The 20599-nt window shown below is 41.2% G+C and overlaps 1 protein-coding gene across 7 annotated transcripts in view; it reads left to right on the plus strand.

Annotated features, from left to right (window-relative positions):
- Window positions 1-20599, plus strand: part of LOC126187323 (sideroflexin-2) — a 182228-nt gene that overhangs the window by 19927 nt on the left and 141702 nt on the right. For all 7 annotated transcript variants that reach the window (XM_049928340.1, XM_049928339.1, XM_049928341.1 and 4 more), the window contains exons 2-3: window positions 15632-15788; window positions 15917-16087. In XM_049928340.1, coding sequence (XP_049784297.1) covers window positions 15634-15788; window positions 15917-16087 — 326 coding nt within the window. In that variant the 5' untranslated portion in view covers window positions 15632-15633. The remainder of the gene's footprint in view (window positions 1-15631; window positions 15789-15916; window positions 16088-20599) is intronic.

Below are 20599 nucleotides of genomic sequence, written 5' to 3' on the forward strand. Positions count from 1 at the left end.
ATAATGTATCCAGTTAATGTTAGAAATTTTAATTAATATTTAGGATTCTTATTATTCTAATTTACAAAATTTTCATATAAAGGCTAGCGACAATAGTATCTTTTTGACACTTGCAAAGTTCGTAATTACTGTGGAACTACACTACTGGGCAGTAAAATTGCTACACCAAGAAGAAATGCAGATGATCAATGGGTATTCATTGGACAAATATATTATACTAGAACTGACATGTGATTACATTTGCACGCAATTTGGGTGCATACATCCTGAGACATCGGTACCCAGAACAACCACCTCTGGCCGTAATAACAGCCTTGATACTGCTGGGCATTGAGTCAAACGGAGCTTCGATGGCGTGTACAGGTACAGCTGCCCATGCAGCTTCCAACACGGTACCACAGTTCACCAAGAGTAGTGACTGGCGTATTGTGACGAGCCAGTTGCTCGGCCACCATTGCCCAGACGTTTTCAATTGGCGAGAGATCTGGAGAATGTGCTGGCCAGGGTAGCAGTCGAACATTTCCTGTATCCAGAAAGGCCTTGCAACATGCGGTCGTGCATTATCCTGCTGAAATGTAGAGTTTTGCAGGGATCGAATGAAGGGTAGAGCCACAGGTCGTAACACATCTGAAATGTAACGTCCACTGTTCAAAGTGCCATCAATGCGAACAAGAGGTGACCGAGACGTGTAACCAATGGCACCCCATACCCTCACGCCGGGTGACAAATGCACACTTCCAATGTGCGTTCACTGCGATGTCGCCAAACACGGATGTGACCATCATGATGCTGTAAACAGAACCTGGATTCATCAGAAAAAATGATGTTTTGCCATTTGTGCACCCAGGTCCGCATTGAGTACACCATAGCAGGCAGCATCAAGGGTAACTGCAGCCATCTCCGAGCTGATAGTCCATGCTGCTGCAAACGTTGTCGAACTGTTTGTGCAGATGGTTGTTGTCTTGCAAAGTCCCCATCTGTTGACTCAGGGATTGAGATGTGGCTGCACAATACATTACAGCCATGTGGATAAGATGCCTGTCATCTCAACTGCTAGTGATACGAGGCTGTTGAGATCCAGCACGGCATTCCGTATTACCCTCCTGAATGCACCGATCCCATATTCTGCTAACAGTCGTTGGATCTCGACCAACGCGAGCAGCAATGTCGCGATACAATAAACCGACCTTTATCAAAGTCGGAAACGTGATGGTACGCATTTCTCCTCCTTACACGAGGCATCACAACAACGTTTCACCAGGCAACAGCGGTCAATTGCTGTTTGTGTATGAGAAATCGGTTGGAAACTTTCCTCATGTTGGCAGATTGTAGGTTTCGCCATTAGCGCCAACCTTGTGTGAATGCTCTGAAAAGCTAATCATTTGCATATCATAGTATCTTCTTCCTGTCAGTTAAATTTCGCGTCTGTAGCATGCCATCATCATGGTGTAGCAGTTTTAATGGCCAGTAGTGTACAATCAGAACACAAAGAACAGAAAGTAAATGTACAAATGCATAATTATGATCTATCCCGAAGCTTCATGGCCCTTGTTATCATACTCTTCATTAAGCATGTTCTGTGGCTTGATGTTCGGTAAAACTGTCTGTCCATTCATTACCCAAAACAGTTGTAACAACCTACCTCCATTTGAAAAGCACTACTACATACATTATCCTGCTGAAGTGTAGGGTTTCGCAGGGATCGAATGAAGGGTAGAGCCACGGGTCGTATGTTGTTGTTGTTGTTGTGGTCTTCAGTCCTGAGACTGGTTTGATGCAGCTCTCCGTGCTACTCTATCCTGTGCAAGCTTCTTCATCTCCCAGTACCTACTGCAACCTACATCCTTCTGAATCATTAGTGTATTCATCTCTTGGTCTCCCTCTACGATTTTTACCCTCCACGCTGCCCTCCAATACCAACGGGTCGTAACACATCTGAAATGTAACGTCCACTGTTCAAAGTGCCATCAATGCGAACAAGAGGTGACCGAGACGTGTAACCAATGGCACCCCATACCCTCCCACCTGGTGATACGCCAGTATGGCGATGACAAATGAACACTTCCAATGTGCGTTCACTGTGATGTCGCCAAACACGGATGCGGCCATCATGATGCTGTAAATAGAACCTGGATTCATAAGAAAAAATGATGTTTTGCCATTTGTGCACCCAGGTCCGCATTGAGTACACCATCCCAGACAGCGTCAAGGGTAACCGCAGCCATGGTGTCCGAGCTGATAGTCCATGCTGCTGCAAACGTTGTCAAACTGTTTCTGCAGATGGTTGTTGTCTTGCAAACATCCCCATCTGTTGACTCAGGGATTGAGATGTGGTTGCACGATACATTACAGCCATGTGGATAAGATGCCTGTCATCTCGACTGCTAGTGATACGAGGCCGAGGAACACGTGAGGCAATACTGACCCTACGACTTATCTTAGAAGAAAGATTAAGGGAAGGCAAACCTACGTTTCTAGCATTTGTAGACTTGGAGAAAGCTTTTGACAATGTTGAATGGAATACTCTCTTTAAAATTCTGAAGGTGGCAGGGGTAAAATACAGGGAGCGAAAGGCTATTTACAATTTGTACAGAAACCACATGGCAGTTATAAGAGTCGAGGGGCATGAAAGGGAAGCAGTGGTTGGCAAGGCAGCGGGACAGGGTTGTAGCCTCTCCCCGATGTTATTCAATCTGTATACTGAGCAAGCAATAAAGGAAACAAAAGAAAAGTTCGGAGTACGTGTTAAAATCCATGGAGAAGAAATGAAAACTTTGAGGTTCGTCGATGACATTGTAATTCTGGCAGAGACAGCAAAGGACTTGGAAGGGCAGTTGAATGGAATGGACAGTGTCTTGAAAGGAGGATATAAGATGACCATCAACAAAAGCAAAACAAGGTTAATGGAATGTAGTCGAATTAAGTCGGGTGATGCTGAGGGTATTAGATTAGGAAATGAGACACTTAAAGTAGTAAAGGAGTTTTGCTATTTGGGGAGCAAAATAACTGATGATGGTCGAAGTAGAGAGGATATAAAATGTAGACTGGCAATGGCAAGGAAACCGTTTCTGAAGAAGAAAAATTTGTTAACATCGAGTATAGATTTAGATGTCAGGAAGTCGTTTCTGAAAGTATTTGTATGGAGTGTAGCCATGATTGGAAGAGAAACATGGACAATAAATAGTTTAGACAAGAAGAGAATAGAAGCTTTCGAAATGTGGTGCTACAGAAGAATGCTGAAGATTAGTGGGTAGATCGCATAACTAATGAGGAGGTATTGAATAGAATTGGGGAGAAGAGGAACTTGTGGCACAACTTGACTAGAAGAAGGGATCGGTTGGTAGGACATGTTCTGAGACATCGAGGGATCACCAGTTTAGTGTTGGAGGGCAGCGTGGAGGGTAAAAATCGTAGAGGGAGACCAAGAGATGAATACACTAAGCAGATTCAGAAGAATGTAGGCTGCAGTAGGTACTGGGAGATGAAGAAGCTTGCACAGGAAAGAGTAGCATGGAGAGCTGCATCAAACCAGTCTCAGGACTGAAGACCACAACAACAACAACAACTACTACATACATGATGTAGGAACTAAATTATGTTGGCATTCCTAGATAATACTTGAGCAGTGCAGAGCAACAAAATTATCCTTTGTGCTTGGGGTCCATATGAAACTGCATATCAGAGAAAATGGTGTGACAATATTAGGCACAGGATAGATCGCTTCTCGCTGTAAAGATGATGTGTTAAGTTGCAGACAGGCACAACAAAAAGATTGTTACACATTATAGGTTTCAGAAAAAGCCTTTTTTAGCTATCAACAACAGCTCTGACCAGAATGCAACTGTCTCATGAATATCAATCTGAAGTGAGATGGAGAAGGGGGGGGGGGGGGGTAGCGCAGGCAACAGGAGGAGCATGACAGGGTGGTGGGAGGGGGAGGGGGGGGGGAGCGCTGTCCCGCAGAGTGTGCAGGGACTAATGACTGCTAGGCGTAGCATCAGGTGGTGGGGTTGGGGGGGGGGGGGTCAGAATTGAAGATTGGGGAGCGAACAGGGAGAGATGCAGGGAAGGGGAAGGACAGGCTGGTACACTGGCAGAGGGCAGCACACAAAGAGAGTGAGGGAATGTGAAAAGAGAGAAGGTGTTATGATGATGTGGTGGAAACCGTTGGACGAAGAGTGTGGGGTCAGTAGGTTACTGTAGGTTGAGGTCGGGATAGTTTCCAAAGTGGAGAATGTGTTGTAAGTGTAACTCCCAAGTATACAGTTCAGAAAATCTGGTGGTGGAGGGGAGGATCCAGATGGTCTGGGTTTTGAAACAGCTATTGAAATCAAGCACGTGTTCAGCTGCGTGTTGTGCCACAGAGTGGTCTACTTTGCTCTTGGCCATAGTTTGGCTGTGGACATTCATCGTGGTGGACAGCTGGTTGGTAGTCATATCGATGTAACAACTGTACAATGATGCAGCAGAGCTGGTATACAACACGACTGCTTTCACAGTTGGCCCAGCCTTTCCTGGGGTAACATAAGCCTTTGACAGTAGTAGAATGAGAAGTGCTGGGTGAGTGGACTGGGCAGGTCTTGCATCTGGGTCTTTCACAGGAATATGATCCCTGTAGCAAGGGGGATTGGGAGTAGCATAGAGATGGACTTGGATATTGTGGAGGTTGAGTGGGTGATGGAACAAAACTTTAGAAGGTGTGGGAAGGATCTTGGGTAGGTTCTCCCTCATTGCCATTCTGGGTTCCAAGACTGTATGGCTGGGTTTTTTGATGTAGAAGGGATGGCAGGTGGTTGGTTGGTTTAATGTGGACAGAAGTGTGGATGGAGCCATCAGAGAGGAGGCGGTCAATATCTAGGAAGGTGGGACACTGGACTGAGGAGTACCAGGTGAAGCAGGTGGGAGAGAAGGTGTTCAGTTTGTGAAAGAGTGAGGATAGGGTGTCTTGGCCCTGAGACTGGATCATGAAGGTATCATCATTGAACCTGAACCAGATTAGGGGTTTGGGGTTTTGGGAGGTAGTGGGTTTGGTGTCTGAACGACGTATGGAAAGGTAGTGTTCGGTTATGACAAGACCATGGGCATGAGGGATTTTGGTGTATTCAACAGTGACCACTAGAGAACCAGGTGGTAAAAGGGTAGGGATGGTGGAGAGTTGGTGAAGGAAGTGATTGGTATCTTTGATGTGGCTGTTCTCTCTTCTGCTGAAAGACTGGTGTTCTTAGTAAGGGACCTGGGGAAGAATGGTGAGTCCATGTTGGAGATAAGAATTCCTGGAAGCTGACAAGGGGTTGTTAAGTGGGGGGGGGGGGGGGGGGGGGATGATCACTGTTGGATTGTGTTGTGAACAGGGAGAGGCAGGGTTCAATGTTGGGAGTAGGTTGGCTTTGGTTGGAGGGATTGGTGGAAAAGAAGTGTTTCCACTGGATTGATTGGGAGACGGAGAGTAGGTTTTTGACAAGTTCAATTTGGGTGTAGGGTTAAAGCTGAGGCCTTTTGATAGAACTGAAACTTCTCTATGGCTGATGATTTTCGTGGACAGGTTATGTTTTGGCTCTGGATTTGGAACATTTGTAGGGAGTTTTGGGGGATGTCACAGGTTGAAAAGATCAGCCATTAAGGGTCTGGGTGCTATGAGGGATTGACGAAGAGGAACATTGTGGGCATGATGAGGGTTGGATAGTGGTGCCCCAAGCTGGCCAAGGGATGTCAGTAGGTTGGGTAATGGAGGCAGTATTTAGAACGCTCCTCCAGTTGCTTGATACAGAGGTTCAATTTCAGAGATGTGACTATGTAGTAGGAATTGCACATTTTCAGTATCTTGCAGAGGCAACAGAGGTGGTTCCGGGATGCTCGTAGCATGGAAATGTGTTTTTGCAGTACCAGGTTTGTGAGGGACAGGGGCTGGCAAAACCTGAAAATGTGAAGGTTATTGTGAAAGGAGAGATGGAATCCAGAGAAAGGAATTCTTATAGTTGGGGGGGGGGGGGGGGGGATTCCATACTGTATGTTTCTTCTTCGTGGAAGAATGAGAAATTTATTCCAGAAGGCTAAAAACATATGTGGATCACCTAGAATGAAAGAAACACTTAAAATAGATTGTAGTAGTAAATACTGACCAGACCTTCTCCTTGTAATTTGATAATGTGAAGTAATTTTTTCTTTTTACACAGTTGGCAAGTAAATTATGCTGTTTTGTGTTTACAGTGCCACAGCCATGGAAAGTAGCATTCTGTATTATTCTGAATAAGTGATAAGATATTTTTTCAAGAAAAGTGAAGGAACTTATTCCACATACTAAAGCTAGAGAAAAGATAAATTTAAAACATGTATCCTTCATTTCCAAAGGGTTAATCTCAAAATTACTTAAAAATCTGGAACATAATAAATAAATAATCATATTTTTGTACAACAAATCAGATTTATTCAAGGAAAATTATTTTCCTCTTTCATATAATCAAAGAAATAAAGATAATTTCTTGCTTTCTACAAATCATTAAAACATGTATGCTGAGAGTCTTCAAGATATGCTAATAAAAATCTACAAGAAAATTATATTTTGCTATGAATGTAAGTGTTGCAAATGGCTCTGAGCACTATGGGACTTAACATCTGAGGTCATCAGTCCCCATATGAATGTAAGTCCTTTGGGGAGGGGGAACCTGTTTAATGTCATGAGACAAATAACAATAGACAAGTAAGAATCAGTGGGACTGTTATAACGCAGAGGTGTGAGTGAATGTTACTGTGGGAATAGTCTAGAAAGAGTTGATTCTCCATCAGTTCTCTGGGTCATTCCTGAATATTGTTCACATTTAACACACTCTTATCAAGCTAAAAAAAGTAAAGAAATTATAAAAAAAAACCAAAGAAGGAATGAATAATGTGTGTGAATTGTATACTACTGAAATTATCAGTATGCTCCATTTGGAGACTATACAAACAATACTCATTCACCTCAGACAGGGTTGCTTGTAAAACTCCAATAACCAGTCTTAAGAGAGAACTTGAGTATCACATTACTCACACCTACATGTAACTCTCGTAATTACTGCGCAGAAAAATTTGAGAGTGGTTAGGAGACCTACAGGCACTCATTTTTACACACAGTATGAACAGAATAGTATGAAGAATGAATAATGTTTGCAACAAGATGTCCTCTACAATGCTCCTTATTGAGGTTTCAGAAACATCATTATATATTTAGATATAGATTGTATGAATTTTGGCAAAAACAACTAACGTTTCAGTTATATTATGATCAAGGAAGTGTATTATTATCGATATACCTCTAAAAATTGTTCACAGAAATTTAAAGTTCATCTGTAGATTAACTCTTTGCAGTCTAGGGGCTGCATATTTACTAATGAATTCATTTTACAGGCATTTGTCTCTCATGATAATTGAAAAAAAATATTTTTCTATTCCATTTTGCCCACATGTTGTGTTTTGGTGTAGTGTGTAAACCTGTTCATACTGTGATTTATTGTTAATCTATATCCTAACAATTATAATACATTGTATCCGGATCCCACTCCAGCTACTGCCGGGTCTGGGTGCTGACGAGTCCTTTCCATTTGGCTCGATCCTCCCACCTCTTTTCTTCCTCCACTTGGTGCCAGGTCACACCTCTCCTTTCCACAGATATTCTCACTCCCATTTTCCACCGTATTCTTGGGTGCCCTCTAGGTCTTTTTCTATCCATCTTTAGTTCTTCCATAATTTTTGGAAGTCTCTGCCGACGCAACCTCTTAACATGCCCGTACCGTCTTAATGTCTTTTTTTCGATTTATTCTCTCATACTTTCTTGTTTAGGTCCTTTCTAATATCTACATTCCTTACTCTGTCTATTCTTGTTTTTCCCTTAACTGCTCTGAGAAATTTCATTTCTCCTGCTTGCAGTCTGCTCCAGTCCCTTTCTGTCATTGTCCATGTTTCTCCACCGTATGTGACAATAGGGAAGTAATAACTCGTATACATAAGGAGTTTTGCTTTTTCTGAAACTTCCTTATTCCAAATCAGGTGTTTTATTGCTTGGTAGAAATTGCTTCTCTTCTGTAACCTCCTATTAATTTCATTGGTTATTCTTCCATCACTAAATATTTCACTCCCTAAATAAGTGAAACTGTCTACCACTTTGAGGGGTTCTCTCTCTTCCAAATTCCAATACTTCAATCTTATATTTATTTATTTTTAATCCATACCTTTTCATTATTTCCTTCCGTACATCAAGTTGTCACTGTACATCTACCTCTTTGTCGCCCCATAGTACCATATCATCTGAAAAAATCATCTTTTTGCCCTTTTCTTTTACTATATCTTTAACAGCCCTATTCATTCCCTCCATCACAACATTAAAAAGTGCAGGAGATAGAATGCTTCCTTGCTTAAGTCCTTGTCTTATTTCAAAGTATTCTGAGTTCCTCAGTGGTGTTCTAATTCTACAATTGTGCCCTCTGTACATTGTCTTTATTATATTAATGTATCCATCTTCTATACCTATCTTCTTCATTTCTTCCTAGTATCTTTCCATGTTAACTGTGTCATAAGCCTTTTCTATGTCTATAAAAAACATTATCACCCTTTTGTTATACTCCAACTTTTTTCCATCAGTTGACGGATAGAAAATATCAGGTCGATCGTGATTCTTCCTTTCCTAAACCCATGCTGTTCTTCACTCAGCTCCTTTTCTATCTTTTCACTTATTCAATTTAGTAAAATTCTTTAAAGAATCTTAGCTGTATGGCTCATAAGAGTTATTCCTCTGTAGTTTTTGCAAAGTCTTTTTTGCCTTTTTTGAAGATGGGAACAATGTCTCCCCTTCACCAATCGTCAAGTATTGTACTATTTCTCCACACGCTTGACAGTACTCTATACAGCCACTGCATTCTCACTGGACCCACTGCTCTTATCATGGGGATTTCCCCCCATTCATCTTCTTCACAGCTATTTCCATTTCTTTCTGTGTAATTTATCCTAATTCTGCTTCCCAACTTCTCTCAATTTGTTCATTATTTGTTGTTTCCTCACGTACCGGCTCCTCAGCGTTTAACAGTTTCTTAAAATGTTCTCTCCAGAGATCTTTTATATGCCCTGGATCTTCAGTCACAGTACCATCCTCTGTTTCTATCTTTACTGGTACTTCAGAAGCCTTCCTTTTATTTTTCATCATTTTATAGAACATTTTATTATTGCTCTTCACATCTTCAAGTTTTTTTTGTAAACTCTTCCCATGCCCTTTTCTTTGCTGTTTCCACTATTTCTTTGCACTTCCTCTTTTCCTCTGTATGTCTTCTAACTGCTTGGAGTGTGGTATCATCCGATCAGCATGACTATCTTACTTTTTCCTTTCCAGATGTTTTGCCACATACTTTTTGTGCTGCTTCGACTAAAGTGTCTTTGAATAAACTCCATTCTTTTTCTACATTGCAGAAAACTTCTTTTGGAAATTTTTGTGTGATTAATTCTCTACACTTCTCAGCATTTTCACTCTCTTTCAGTTTCCAATCCCACATCCTCATCACTTTCTTGTGTTTTCCACTTTTCACACACTGATTTATTTTCCATTGTCCCACCAGTAATCTAAGGTCTCCGTCTGCATTCGCACTTGGAATTATCTTCACATTTGTTACTTTCTCTCCCCATTCCCTGTCTACTAGAATATAATCAATTACACTCTTGGTTCTTTCATCTCAACTGTATCCGGTGATAACATGACTTTCTCACTTCATAAACCAGCTGTTTGCTATTTTCATTCCATTCCTCTGGCACAAATCCAGGAGTCTTTCCCCTTCTTCATCTCTGCCTCCATATCCAAAACATCCCGATACTTGCTCAAATCCCTCTCTGTCTTTGCATACCTGTGCATTAAAATCTCCCATCACTATTTAGCACTCTCTCTATGGTCCTCTAACTCATTTTCAAAGTCCATCTTCTCTTCGTTGCTACATCCCACTTAAGGTGCACAAATCTGGATAACTTTAGTGTTTCTTTGTGGAATCTCAGATGTAATATGATCCTGTCTAATGTATATCTCACACTTTCAATACAGCTTTGTACATTCTTATTCACCATCACTGCCACACCATTTCTTCCAAACCTGTTATTCCCACTCCAGTACAGTTTTCCTCCTCCTCTCAAATTCTTCTCACCTTTTTCCTTCCACTTCATTTCACTTAATCCCAAAGTATCTAACTTTATCTTTGTTAGTACATCTGTCATTTCTTCCATTTTTCCATTGAGGGTTAATATATTAATGGTGCCAATATTTAGGTTATTTTTTAGTCCATTTGGTTTCATCTTCTTGTACTGATGAATATCATCAGGTCTCTAATCATTCGCACCAGTACTTGAAGAAGCAGTAGGGTAAAACCCTGAGTGGTTCATTCCGAAGCTCATCTGTGTTTTGAAAGCAGTATATGAAGACTTTCCTACTGGCTTGTTAGGCCTAATGCAAGAAAGGATTTTCTATTGGGGTTGTCTCCCTTAGCCTTTGGAGTTTCTCCTCCACCACAAGGCAGTAGTTCCCTTCTCATTTAATCCCCAGAAAGGAGGGTTGCCTCATCTGCCAGCTTCGCTGTTCTGAAATCTTTCTTCTCCACCGTCACTGTCATTAAGGTCTTAAGGGGAGTCGTACTGCCCTGTCTCGACAATGTTAAATTGGCTATATAATTGCCCCGTTTTCTCAGGAACTGTTGAGTATATAAATGTGGTGTTTATATCTAAAAAGAAAGATGATGAGACTTACCAAACAAAAGCGCTGGCAGGTCGATAGACAGGTCTATCGACCTGCCAGCGCTTTTGTTTGGTAAGTCTCATCATCTTTCTTTTTAGATATATTTTTCCCACGTGGAATGTTTCCCTCTATTATATTCATATCATAAATGTGGTGTTTTTATCACACGTTCTCCCATTGCTCTACAATCACTTTAAAATAACAACTGGAAAAAAAGTTATGATTTTTTCCTAAACATATAATTTTTTGGTGTAAATTTTCACAATTTTAATTTCTTGAGTTTTAGCTATTACAGTAAACACTACTAAAATAGAGCTACAACATCATTGTACTATATACACTTCTGGAAATTGAAATAAGAACACCGTGAATTCATTGTCCCAGGAAGGGGAAACTTTACTGACACATTCCTGGGGTCAGATACATCACATGATCACACTGACAGAACCACAGGCACATAGACACAGGCAACAGAGCATGCACAATGTCAGCACTAGTACAGTGTATATCCACCTTTCGCAGCAATGCAGGCTGCTATTCTCCCATGGAGACGATCGTAGAGATGCTGGATGTAGTCCTGTGGAACGGCTTGCCATGCCATTTCCACCTGGCGCCTCAGTTGGACCAGCGTTCGTGCTGGACGTGCAGACCGCGTGAGACGACGCTTCATCCAGTCCCAAACATGCTCAATGGGGGACAGATCCGGAGATCTTGCTGGCCAGGGTAGTTGACTTACACCTTCTACAGCACGTTGGGTGGCACGGGATACATGCGGACGTGCATTGTCCTGTTGGAACAGCAAGTTCCCTTGCCGGTCTAGGAATGGTAGAACGATGGGTTCGATGACGGTTTGGATGTACCGTGCACTATTCAGTGTCCCCTCGACGATCACCAGTGGTGTACGTCCAGTGTAGGAGATCGCTCCCCACACCATGATGCCGGGTGTTGGCCCTGTGTGCCTCGGTCGTATGCAGTCCTGATTGTGGCGCTCACCTGCACGGCGCCAAACATGCATACGACCATCATTGGCACCAAGGCAGAAACGACTCTCAATGCTGAAGACGACACGTCTCCATTCGTCCCTCCATTCACGCCTGTCACGACACCACTGGAGGCGGGCTGCACGATGTTGGGGCGTGAGCAGAAGACGGCCTAACGGTGTGCGGGACCGTAGCCCAGCTTCATGGAGACGGTTGCGAATGGTCCTCGCCGATACCCCAGGAGCAACAGTGTCCCTAATTTGCTGGGAAGTGGCGGTGCGGTCCCCTACGGCACTGCGTAGGATCCTACAGTCTTGGCGTGCATCCGTGCGTCGCTGCGGTCCGGTCCCAGGTCGACGGGCACGTGCACCTTCCGCCGACCGCTGGCGACAACATCGATGTACTGTGGAGACCTCACGCCCCACGTGTTGAGCAATTCGGCGGTACGTCCACCCGGCCTCCCGCATGCCCACTATACGCCCTCGCTCAAAGTCCGTCAACTGCACATACGGTTCACATCCACGCTGTCGCGGCATGCTACCAGTGTTAAAGACTGCGATGGAGCTCCGTATGCCACGGCAAACTGGCTGACACTGGCGGCGGCGGTGCACAAATGCTGCGCAGCTAGCGCCATTCGACGGCCAACACCGCGGTTCCTGGTGTGTCCGCTGTGCCGTGCGTGTGATCATTGCTTGTACAGCCCTCTCGCAGTGTCCGGAGCAAGTATGGTGGGTCTGACACACCGGTGTCAATGTGTTCTTTTTTCCATTTCCAGGAGTGTATGTTATGTGGTAAATAATTCATTGATGTAGATTCAGAAGTTTCTGAGAAAAAAGAGCTTTTATACTGAAAAATGTCATGTTGAGAAAATTGTGTTTAAAGAAAAAATTTTAATATACAGCCAACTGATACATAAAAAATATGTTAGAATTCTCCTGGATGGTAGTCCTCATCTCCTCCTTCATCTTCCTTACCAATTGCTGCACTCCTTCTCTTGGATCTGGCTTCTTTTGACATATTGTTTGTTGCAATCTCTGCCTTCATGATTCGCAGTTGGTCCAAGTCCATCACACTTTTAGTGGTGGTGTAACCTTTATGAATGCCAAGATATTCCAAAACCTGTAGTCTTCCAGAATAGCCATCATTAACAGTAAGAACAGCATCCAAAACACCAAGTTCAAAGGCTGACCTTCCAACAAACACATTTTTTGGTGTCCTTGACCATACAACATTGTTAAATGATTCATTCGCATTTTGTGTTTTGCCCTTGAGACATTTCTTCAACAGCTCTGGTTGGGCAAGATCCTGAAACACAGGTTTCATGGCAAGCATAACAGCATTTGGTATAGTAATTTTGTGCGATACATTGTCTACTTTACCCTCCTCTTTTACCTTCAAGTATTTACACCATTCAGTGGAACACAGGTTGTGTATCGGTTCAACATCTGTAGAGAGCTTGTGAAAATAAATTGCCCCTACAGCTCTCTTCATACCATCTAAATTATCTCTGTTACTTCTAATAGCCATACCATAATATTGTGTAATCTGATCAATTTGTTTATCAGTTAGTCGACGTCTTATACTTAGACCATCAGATAACTTGGTACTTCCCAACTGCTGTTTGAGTCTACGTAGTCTTGTGCCCATCCTCTTTTGCACATGATTAATGCACTCTAGTTTTGTAATTGACAAATCACCATAGGGTTTACTCTCCACCACTGCCTTATACAATCATGAGTCTCCATCCCCAAGGAAACTCATGTAGCAAACAGCACGGTCATGCTGGGAACGTTGGAACAGCAGAAGCAACCTCCATCCCTCCACTAGTTTCTTCATAGTTTCTCTGACAATTCATTTCATGCTTAGTTTGCTTTTCAGTACTCTTGCCTGCTTGCTTACAACCCTGACAGTACATGGTCAACACAGCAACATCCAACACTTTCCCATTGTCGATGCTGATAATAGATGCACATGAATTCTTTAACTGGAAACCTCTTTTTTGCCTGGATCCATCGAATGATATTCCTATGTCAGAACTACCATTTTCTGCTACAGCCTGCTCTGTTGCTGTAGTCATTGACTCCATAGCACACGCCTTGACACTACTTCTTACTATGAAGTTGTATTTTATAGATTTTGTAGCGGGACTAGGCAGGTTCATCAAGCCACAAAGAACCTTACCAGCATAATGGCCTTTTCTATGCATCTAAGTCCATAGAATTATTTAGATTAGTGTCAAAAAGTCCATTATTTACACTTACTTCTGAAGTCTTGAAAGTCTTTTCGCTTTTACAGTTCAAACACATTGTAAAGTGCACACCAGACCATTACGTTGAGATAGCTTTTCAGAAATTTCAATTTCCCATCACATATACGACAACACACTGTTTCACACAAAGCTGAAATAAGTATATGGAGATTAATAATAATATTGCTGTTTGTTTCACTGTCTGAAGCTGCGTTGTATTTTACACTATTACCCAGCAGTTTTTTCTGGGGAGCACTCAGAGGGGTAGAAGGACTGTCACTATTTACAACCAAATTATCACACCCTTCGGCGCTAACCACTCTTTTTACTGCTGTTATATTTGATCTGTAGTATCTGTTTCCTTTGTTTCGTATTTTTTTAAACACTCCTTTTGGTTTAGTCATGACGAAAACTATCACAGGAAACACAGAAACTAAAACGCGGCTAGTGGATAACTGTTGTTGTCAAACACAAACAAATGTACAGTTCAAAGACCTTACTGTGAAGTACCACCAGTGTAGGCAACTTATGAAACGGACAGTTCTCTACAAAACAAAAGAAACCACAACCTACTAGACTATATAGCTCCAGAGAAAAATGCCAATATGTGAAATAACGGAAAAGAAAATTCTCAGAAATGTCATTGCATGATTATTTTCAAATATTTATTTAAAATAGTAAATTATCGAATATTTCAATGAAACCAACACCAAATTAAGCAAAAAATCCATATTTTCATAATTTGCATAAAAGTAAAAATGTCAATTTTTTTCATTTTGGACGGTACGACTCCCCTTAACCCGTAACCCTGGGCATGGGTCCGTGTTATACCCCATGGGCTTGGGTCCCTGCCTGAACTCAGCCATCCTATCACTTCAGCCTACTGAAGTGTAGGGTGACCACCCCTGTGATGTGGATGCGCCAGACAGGAATTACCCCAGTGGGGGAATAGGGAAGAGGACTCTACCTCCCTAGAGCCAGGTTAATGATTGTGTATGGTGCTACAATCAAAGGCAATTACAATACATCGGTTTCTTTATTTCTCTTGTGTGGCACCAGTCACTACCAGAGTATGGGGAGACTTCTTACAACTGCAACTACTGATATCAAAATTATACAGTGACATTCAAGATGTAACAATAATTGATGTCCCAGAGCTATTATCTGATCTTGCATTTATGTGTAAAATGCCATGTTTTGTTTATAAGTAGCTGACTGTGTATTGTACAGTAATCATAGTTAGATAAACCTTCTCTTAATTCCCCCCTCCCAATTTCTTAGTTTCCTAGGACTTCCCCAGTATAATTGATTCCTTATCTTGTTGTGAAGTGTGTAGTGATTTGATATTAAACAGTAAATGATAAGATAAGATTCTTGCTGCTATCATGTATGTTAATAATGCCATACTTTACTTCAGACACTGTTGAAAAGTGATTTTTTATGAAGCCTACAAATGTTACACATGCTCTCAGACACAATAGCATATCCATTGTGATTTCTATTTAGTTATTGCTTATATACATTAAAGGTCTGTGATGTAGAGATACTCCTACTGAGAATGCTACTTGTCTTCGCTATTAAAAATAAAGTTCATTGTAGTATAATAATTAGAATATTCGAACTTACGTATGAATGTGGCACACTGATAAAGGGAGGCTTTACTTGCAGATATGTTACATGAACGCATAGATGTGGATAGTCCTCTTTGGGACCAATCAACTTTCCTTGGGAGACTGAAACACTTTTTTTGGGTGACAGATCCAAGAACATGCACTGCTTCTGATACAGCATTAGATGATGCCAAGAAGTTAATAGAACTCTACAGGTAAGAGTATCCCACAGTTGGAACTGTTCTCTAGTGATATTTCAGTTCTTAGTTTGTGCTTTTTAGGGGTACTGCCTTTCTGTCAAATATATTGCATGATTTAATACAATTATTTTATTTTTATCCAGGATTGGTAAGGAACCTCCAGGAACAAATCAAGAGCAAATCATATATGCAAAGAAACTGTATGACAGTGCATTCCATCCGGACACTGGTGAGAAACAAAATGTGTTTGGCAGAATGTCTTTCCAGGTCCCTGGAGGTATGGCAATCACAGGAGCTATGTTACAATTCTACAGGTGACATTTTTGTTACATATTTTGTGTTTAATGTAATTGTGCACTATAGGGCGAATCTGAATAGATTATAGCATTTTGCAATAAGTACAGAGTAATCTAACAATTTTTTTATTTAAATATTCTTGAGTGGCAAATCCAGATTCATCTCCCACTATTAGTCTCAGTTTAATCATCAAATAAGACCAACAAGTTCAATATTGACAACAAATGAAAGTTATTAGTGTTTGCATTTAACAGTTCTCAATCATATGTGTACCCATACTTTCATAAAATGTACCAGCTTCATAGAGTGGACTGGATTTTACTTACATGGTAAAGTCAAACTTTTCCATACTCGCAATAAATCAAAATGAGTTTTATTCATGAGTAACTAACACTGGAAAACAGTAAACTTCGGCTAAAACTTAATATTTGAGAAAGAATACTACTTGAAAGTATTTATCAGGCTTACCTCAAGGAATTATGTGTATGATAGATAAACAACCTTGCAGGTATTGTTTTTAGTTGACTGAGGTTGTTGCCCTGTGATGTAGTTTTATAAAGAGAGTCACATTCATAAAAACTTGTTTGAAATGCTCGAAGACTTGAAGATAATTAACGTATGGTGCTAAGACTGGCAGCTGACCCTGAACTGTGTGCGATTTGCAGGGGGTGGGATGGGGGAGGATTTCCCCCCCTCTGCATCAGACCATCACCTCCTCTGGTTTTAGGTTATGCATCCCAACCTGGGATGTTTATTTCCCACGCACTGGAGTAAAACTTTACATATAATTTAAATTTGTGGAGCCAAACACTGGAAGTTTGTAATAAGTCTTACTATTAATACTATTAGTATGTTTCAGTTTTCTATCATCAGAATAAGTACAGCTTTTCACAAATGTGCCTCTACTTTTTGAATTCCCCTTGTATACCTGTATATAGATGATTTTGTAAATAAGCTTTACCTATAATGTACATTGAAAAATATAACAAGAGATGGCCTTTCTGACAGTGCATATGCGGGAATAGTGAGTTTTGGCATTAACATCTATTTAGAAATAGCTGTTTAACCATGCATAACGCCATGGTCCACGCTAGTAACATACATAATTCTGCTAACCCCCTAAGACATCCCCCCACTGGTAAAAGCACAAATCGCACCTTGACCCTGAATTTTAATTTTATGAACTACAAACATAAAAACAAAAGACTATATCGATTGATCACATTATTTCAGTCAGTTGGAAATGTCAAGTACCCATACTGTATCAAGTGATTTGAAGTAGAATGCCCATGTTTGTTGTTGTTGTTGTTGTTGTTGTTATTGTTGTGGGTGTGGTGGTGGTCTTCAGTCCTGAGACTGGTTTGATGCAGCTCTCCATGCTACTCTATTCTGTGCAAGCTTCTTTATCTCCCAGTACCTACTGCATCCTACATTCTTCTGAATCTGCTTAGTGTATTCATCTCTTGGTCTCCCTCTACGATTTTTACACTCCACGCTGCCCTCCAATACTAAATTGATGATCCCTTGATGCCTCAGAACATGTCCTATCAACTGAACCCTTCTTCTAGTCAAGTTATGCCACAAACTCCTCTTCTCCCCAATTCTATTCAATACCTCCTCATTAGTTATGTGATCTACCCATCTAATCTTCAGCATTCTTCTGTAGCACCACATTTCGAAAGCTTCTATTCTCTTCTTGTCCAAACTATTTATTGTCCATGTTTCTCTTCCATACATGGCTACGCTCCATACAAATACTTTCAGAAACGACTTCCTGACATCTAAATCTATACTCGATGTTAACAAATTTCTCTTCTTCAGAAACACTTTCCTTGCCATTGCCAGTCTACATTTTATATCCTCTCTACTTCGACCATCATCAGTTATTTTACTCCCCAAATAGCAAAACTCCTTTACTACTTTAAGTGTCTCATTTCCTAATCTAATTCCCTCAGCATCATCCAACTTCATTCGAATACATTCCATTATCCTCATTTTGCTTTTGTTGATGTTCATCTCATATCCTCCCATCAAGACACTGTCCATTCCGTTCAGCTGCTCTTCCAGGTCCTTTACTGTCTCTGACAGAATTACAGTGTCAGCGACGAACATCAAAGTTTTTATTTCTTCTCCATGGATTTTGATACCTACTCCAAATTTTTGTTTTGTTTCCTTTACTGCTTGCTCAATATACAGATTGAATAACATCGGGGATAGGCTACAACCCTGTCTCACTCCCTTCCCAACCACTGCTTCCCTTTCATGTCCCTTGACTCTTATAACTGCAATCTGGTTTCTGTACAAATTGTAAATAGCCTTTCGCTCCCTGTATTTTACCCCTGCCACCTTTAGAATTTTAAAGAGAGTATTCCAGTCAACATTGTCAAAAGCTTTCTCCAAGTCTACAAATGCTAGAAACGTAGGTTTGCCTTTCCTTAATATTTCTTCTAAGATAAGTCGTAGAGTCAGTATTGCCTCACATGTTCCATCATTTCTACGGAATCCAAACTGATCTTCCCCGAGGTCGGCTACTACCAGTTTTTCCATTTGTCTGTAAAGAATTTGCGTTTGTATTTTGCAGCTGTGACGTATTAAACTGACAGTTCGGTTCGGTAATTTTCACATGTGTCAACATCTGCTTTCGTTGGGATTGGAATTATTATATTCCCCCCATGAACCATGGACCTTGCCTCTAATACATATTTCTTTAGAAGTCAAACACCAGTTTTCATGGATGTAGCTGTAAAAATGCTTTAGTAGTACTTTCATAATAATTTATTTTCAAAATAAAATTTCACTTTCTATTTTAGTCCCCTAGCAGCTGAATTACCAAAGATGCTGAAGCACATATTTTTATTTCTGACCGAGAGAGTAAAGACCAATTTGTGTAGTTCTAGCTTCAAAATAGCTTGAACATCAACATATTTTCAGAAAACCTTTCATCCGCCACTTCAATCCCTTAGGGACTGAATTTCATACAATACATTACTAAATGACATTTGTGTTGTCAATCAACACCCTCCCCAAATTTCAAGCAATATGGGCTGGGTGATTATGAGTCCGGCCCTAATTCACCTCCTTAGGGGGACCTTGCCGTTGGTGGGGAGGCTTGCGTGCCTCAGCGATACAGATGGCCGTACCATAGGTGCAACCACAACGGAGGGGTATCTGTTGAGAGGCCAGACAAACGTGTGGTTCCTGAAGAGGGGCAGCAGCCTTTTCAGTAGTTGCAGGGGCAACAGTCGGGATGATTGACTGATCTGGCCTTGTAACATTAACCAAAACGGCCTTGCTGTGCTGGTACTGTGAACGGCTGAAAGCAAGGGGAAACTACAGCCGTAATTTTTCCCGAGGACATGCAGCTTTACTGTATGATTAAATGACGATGGTGTCCTCTTGGGTAAAATATTCCGGAGGTAAAATAGTCCCCCATTCAGATCTCCGGGCGGGGACTACTCAAGAGGACGTCGTTATCAGGAGAAAGAAAACTGGCGTTCTACAGATCGGAGCGTGGAATGTCAGATCCCTTAATCGGGCAGGTAGGTTAGAAAATTTAAAAAGGGAAATGGATAGGTTAAAGTTAGATATAGTGGGAATTAGTGAAGTTCGGTGGCAGGAGGAACAAGACTTTTGGTCAGGTGATTACAGGGTTATGAATACAAAATCCAATAGAGGTAATGCAGGAGTAGGTTTAATAATGAATAAAAAAATAGGAGTGCGGGTTAGCTACTACAAACAGCATAGTGAACGCATTATTGTGGCCAAGATAGACACAAGGCCCCTGCCTACTACAGTAGTACAAGTTTATATGCCAACTAGCTCTGCAGATGATGAAGAAATTGATGAAATGTATGATGAGATAAAAGAAATTATTCAGGTAGTGAAGGGAGACGAAAATTTAATAGTCATGGGTGACTGGAATTCGTCAGCAGGAAAAGGGAGAGAAGGAAACATAGTAGGTGAATATGGATTGGGGGGAAGAAATGAAAGAGGAAGCCGCCTTGTAGAATTTTGCACAGAGCATAACTTAATCATAGCTAACACTTGGTTCAAGAATCATAAAAGAAGGTTGTATACCTGGAAGAATCCTGGAGATACTAAAAGGTATCAGATAGATTATATAATGGTAAGACAGAGATTTAGGAACCAGGTTTTAAATTGTAAGACATTTCCAGGGGCAGATGTGGACTCTGACCACAATCTCTTGGTTATGAACTGCAGATTGAAACTGAAGAAACTGCAAAAAGGTGGGAATTTAAGGAGATGGGACCTGGATAAACTGAAAGAACGAGAGGTTGTAGAGAGTTTCAGGGAGAGCATTAGGGAACAATTGACAGGGATGGAGGAAAGAAATACAGTAGAAGAAGAATGGGTAGCTCTGAGGGATGAACTAGTGAAAGCAGCAGAGGATCAAGTAGGTAAAAAGACGAGGGCTAGTAGAAATCCTTGGGTAACAGAAGAAATATTGAATTTAATTGATGAAAGGAGAAAATATAAAAATGCAGTAAATGAAGCAGCAAAAAGGAATA

This window comes from Schistocerca cancellata, chromosome 5 (assembly GCF_023864275.1).
Source record: "Schistocerca cancellata isolate TAMUIC-IGC-003103 chromosome 5, iqSchCanc2.1, whole genome shotgun sequence".
NCBI lineage: Eukaryota > Metazoa > Arthropoda > Insecta > Orthoptera > Acrididae > Schistocerca > Schistocerca cancellata.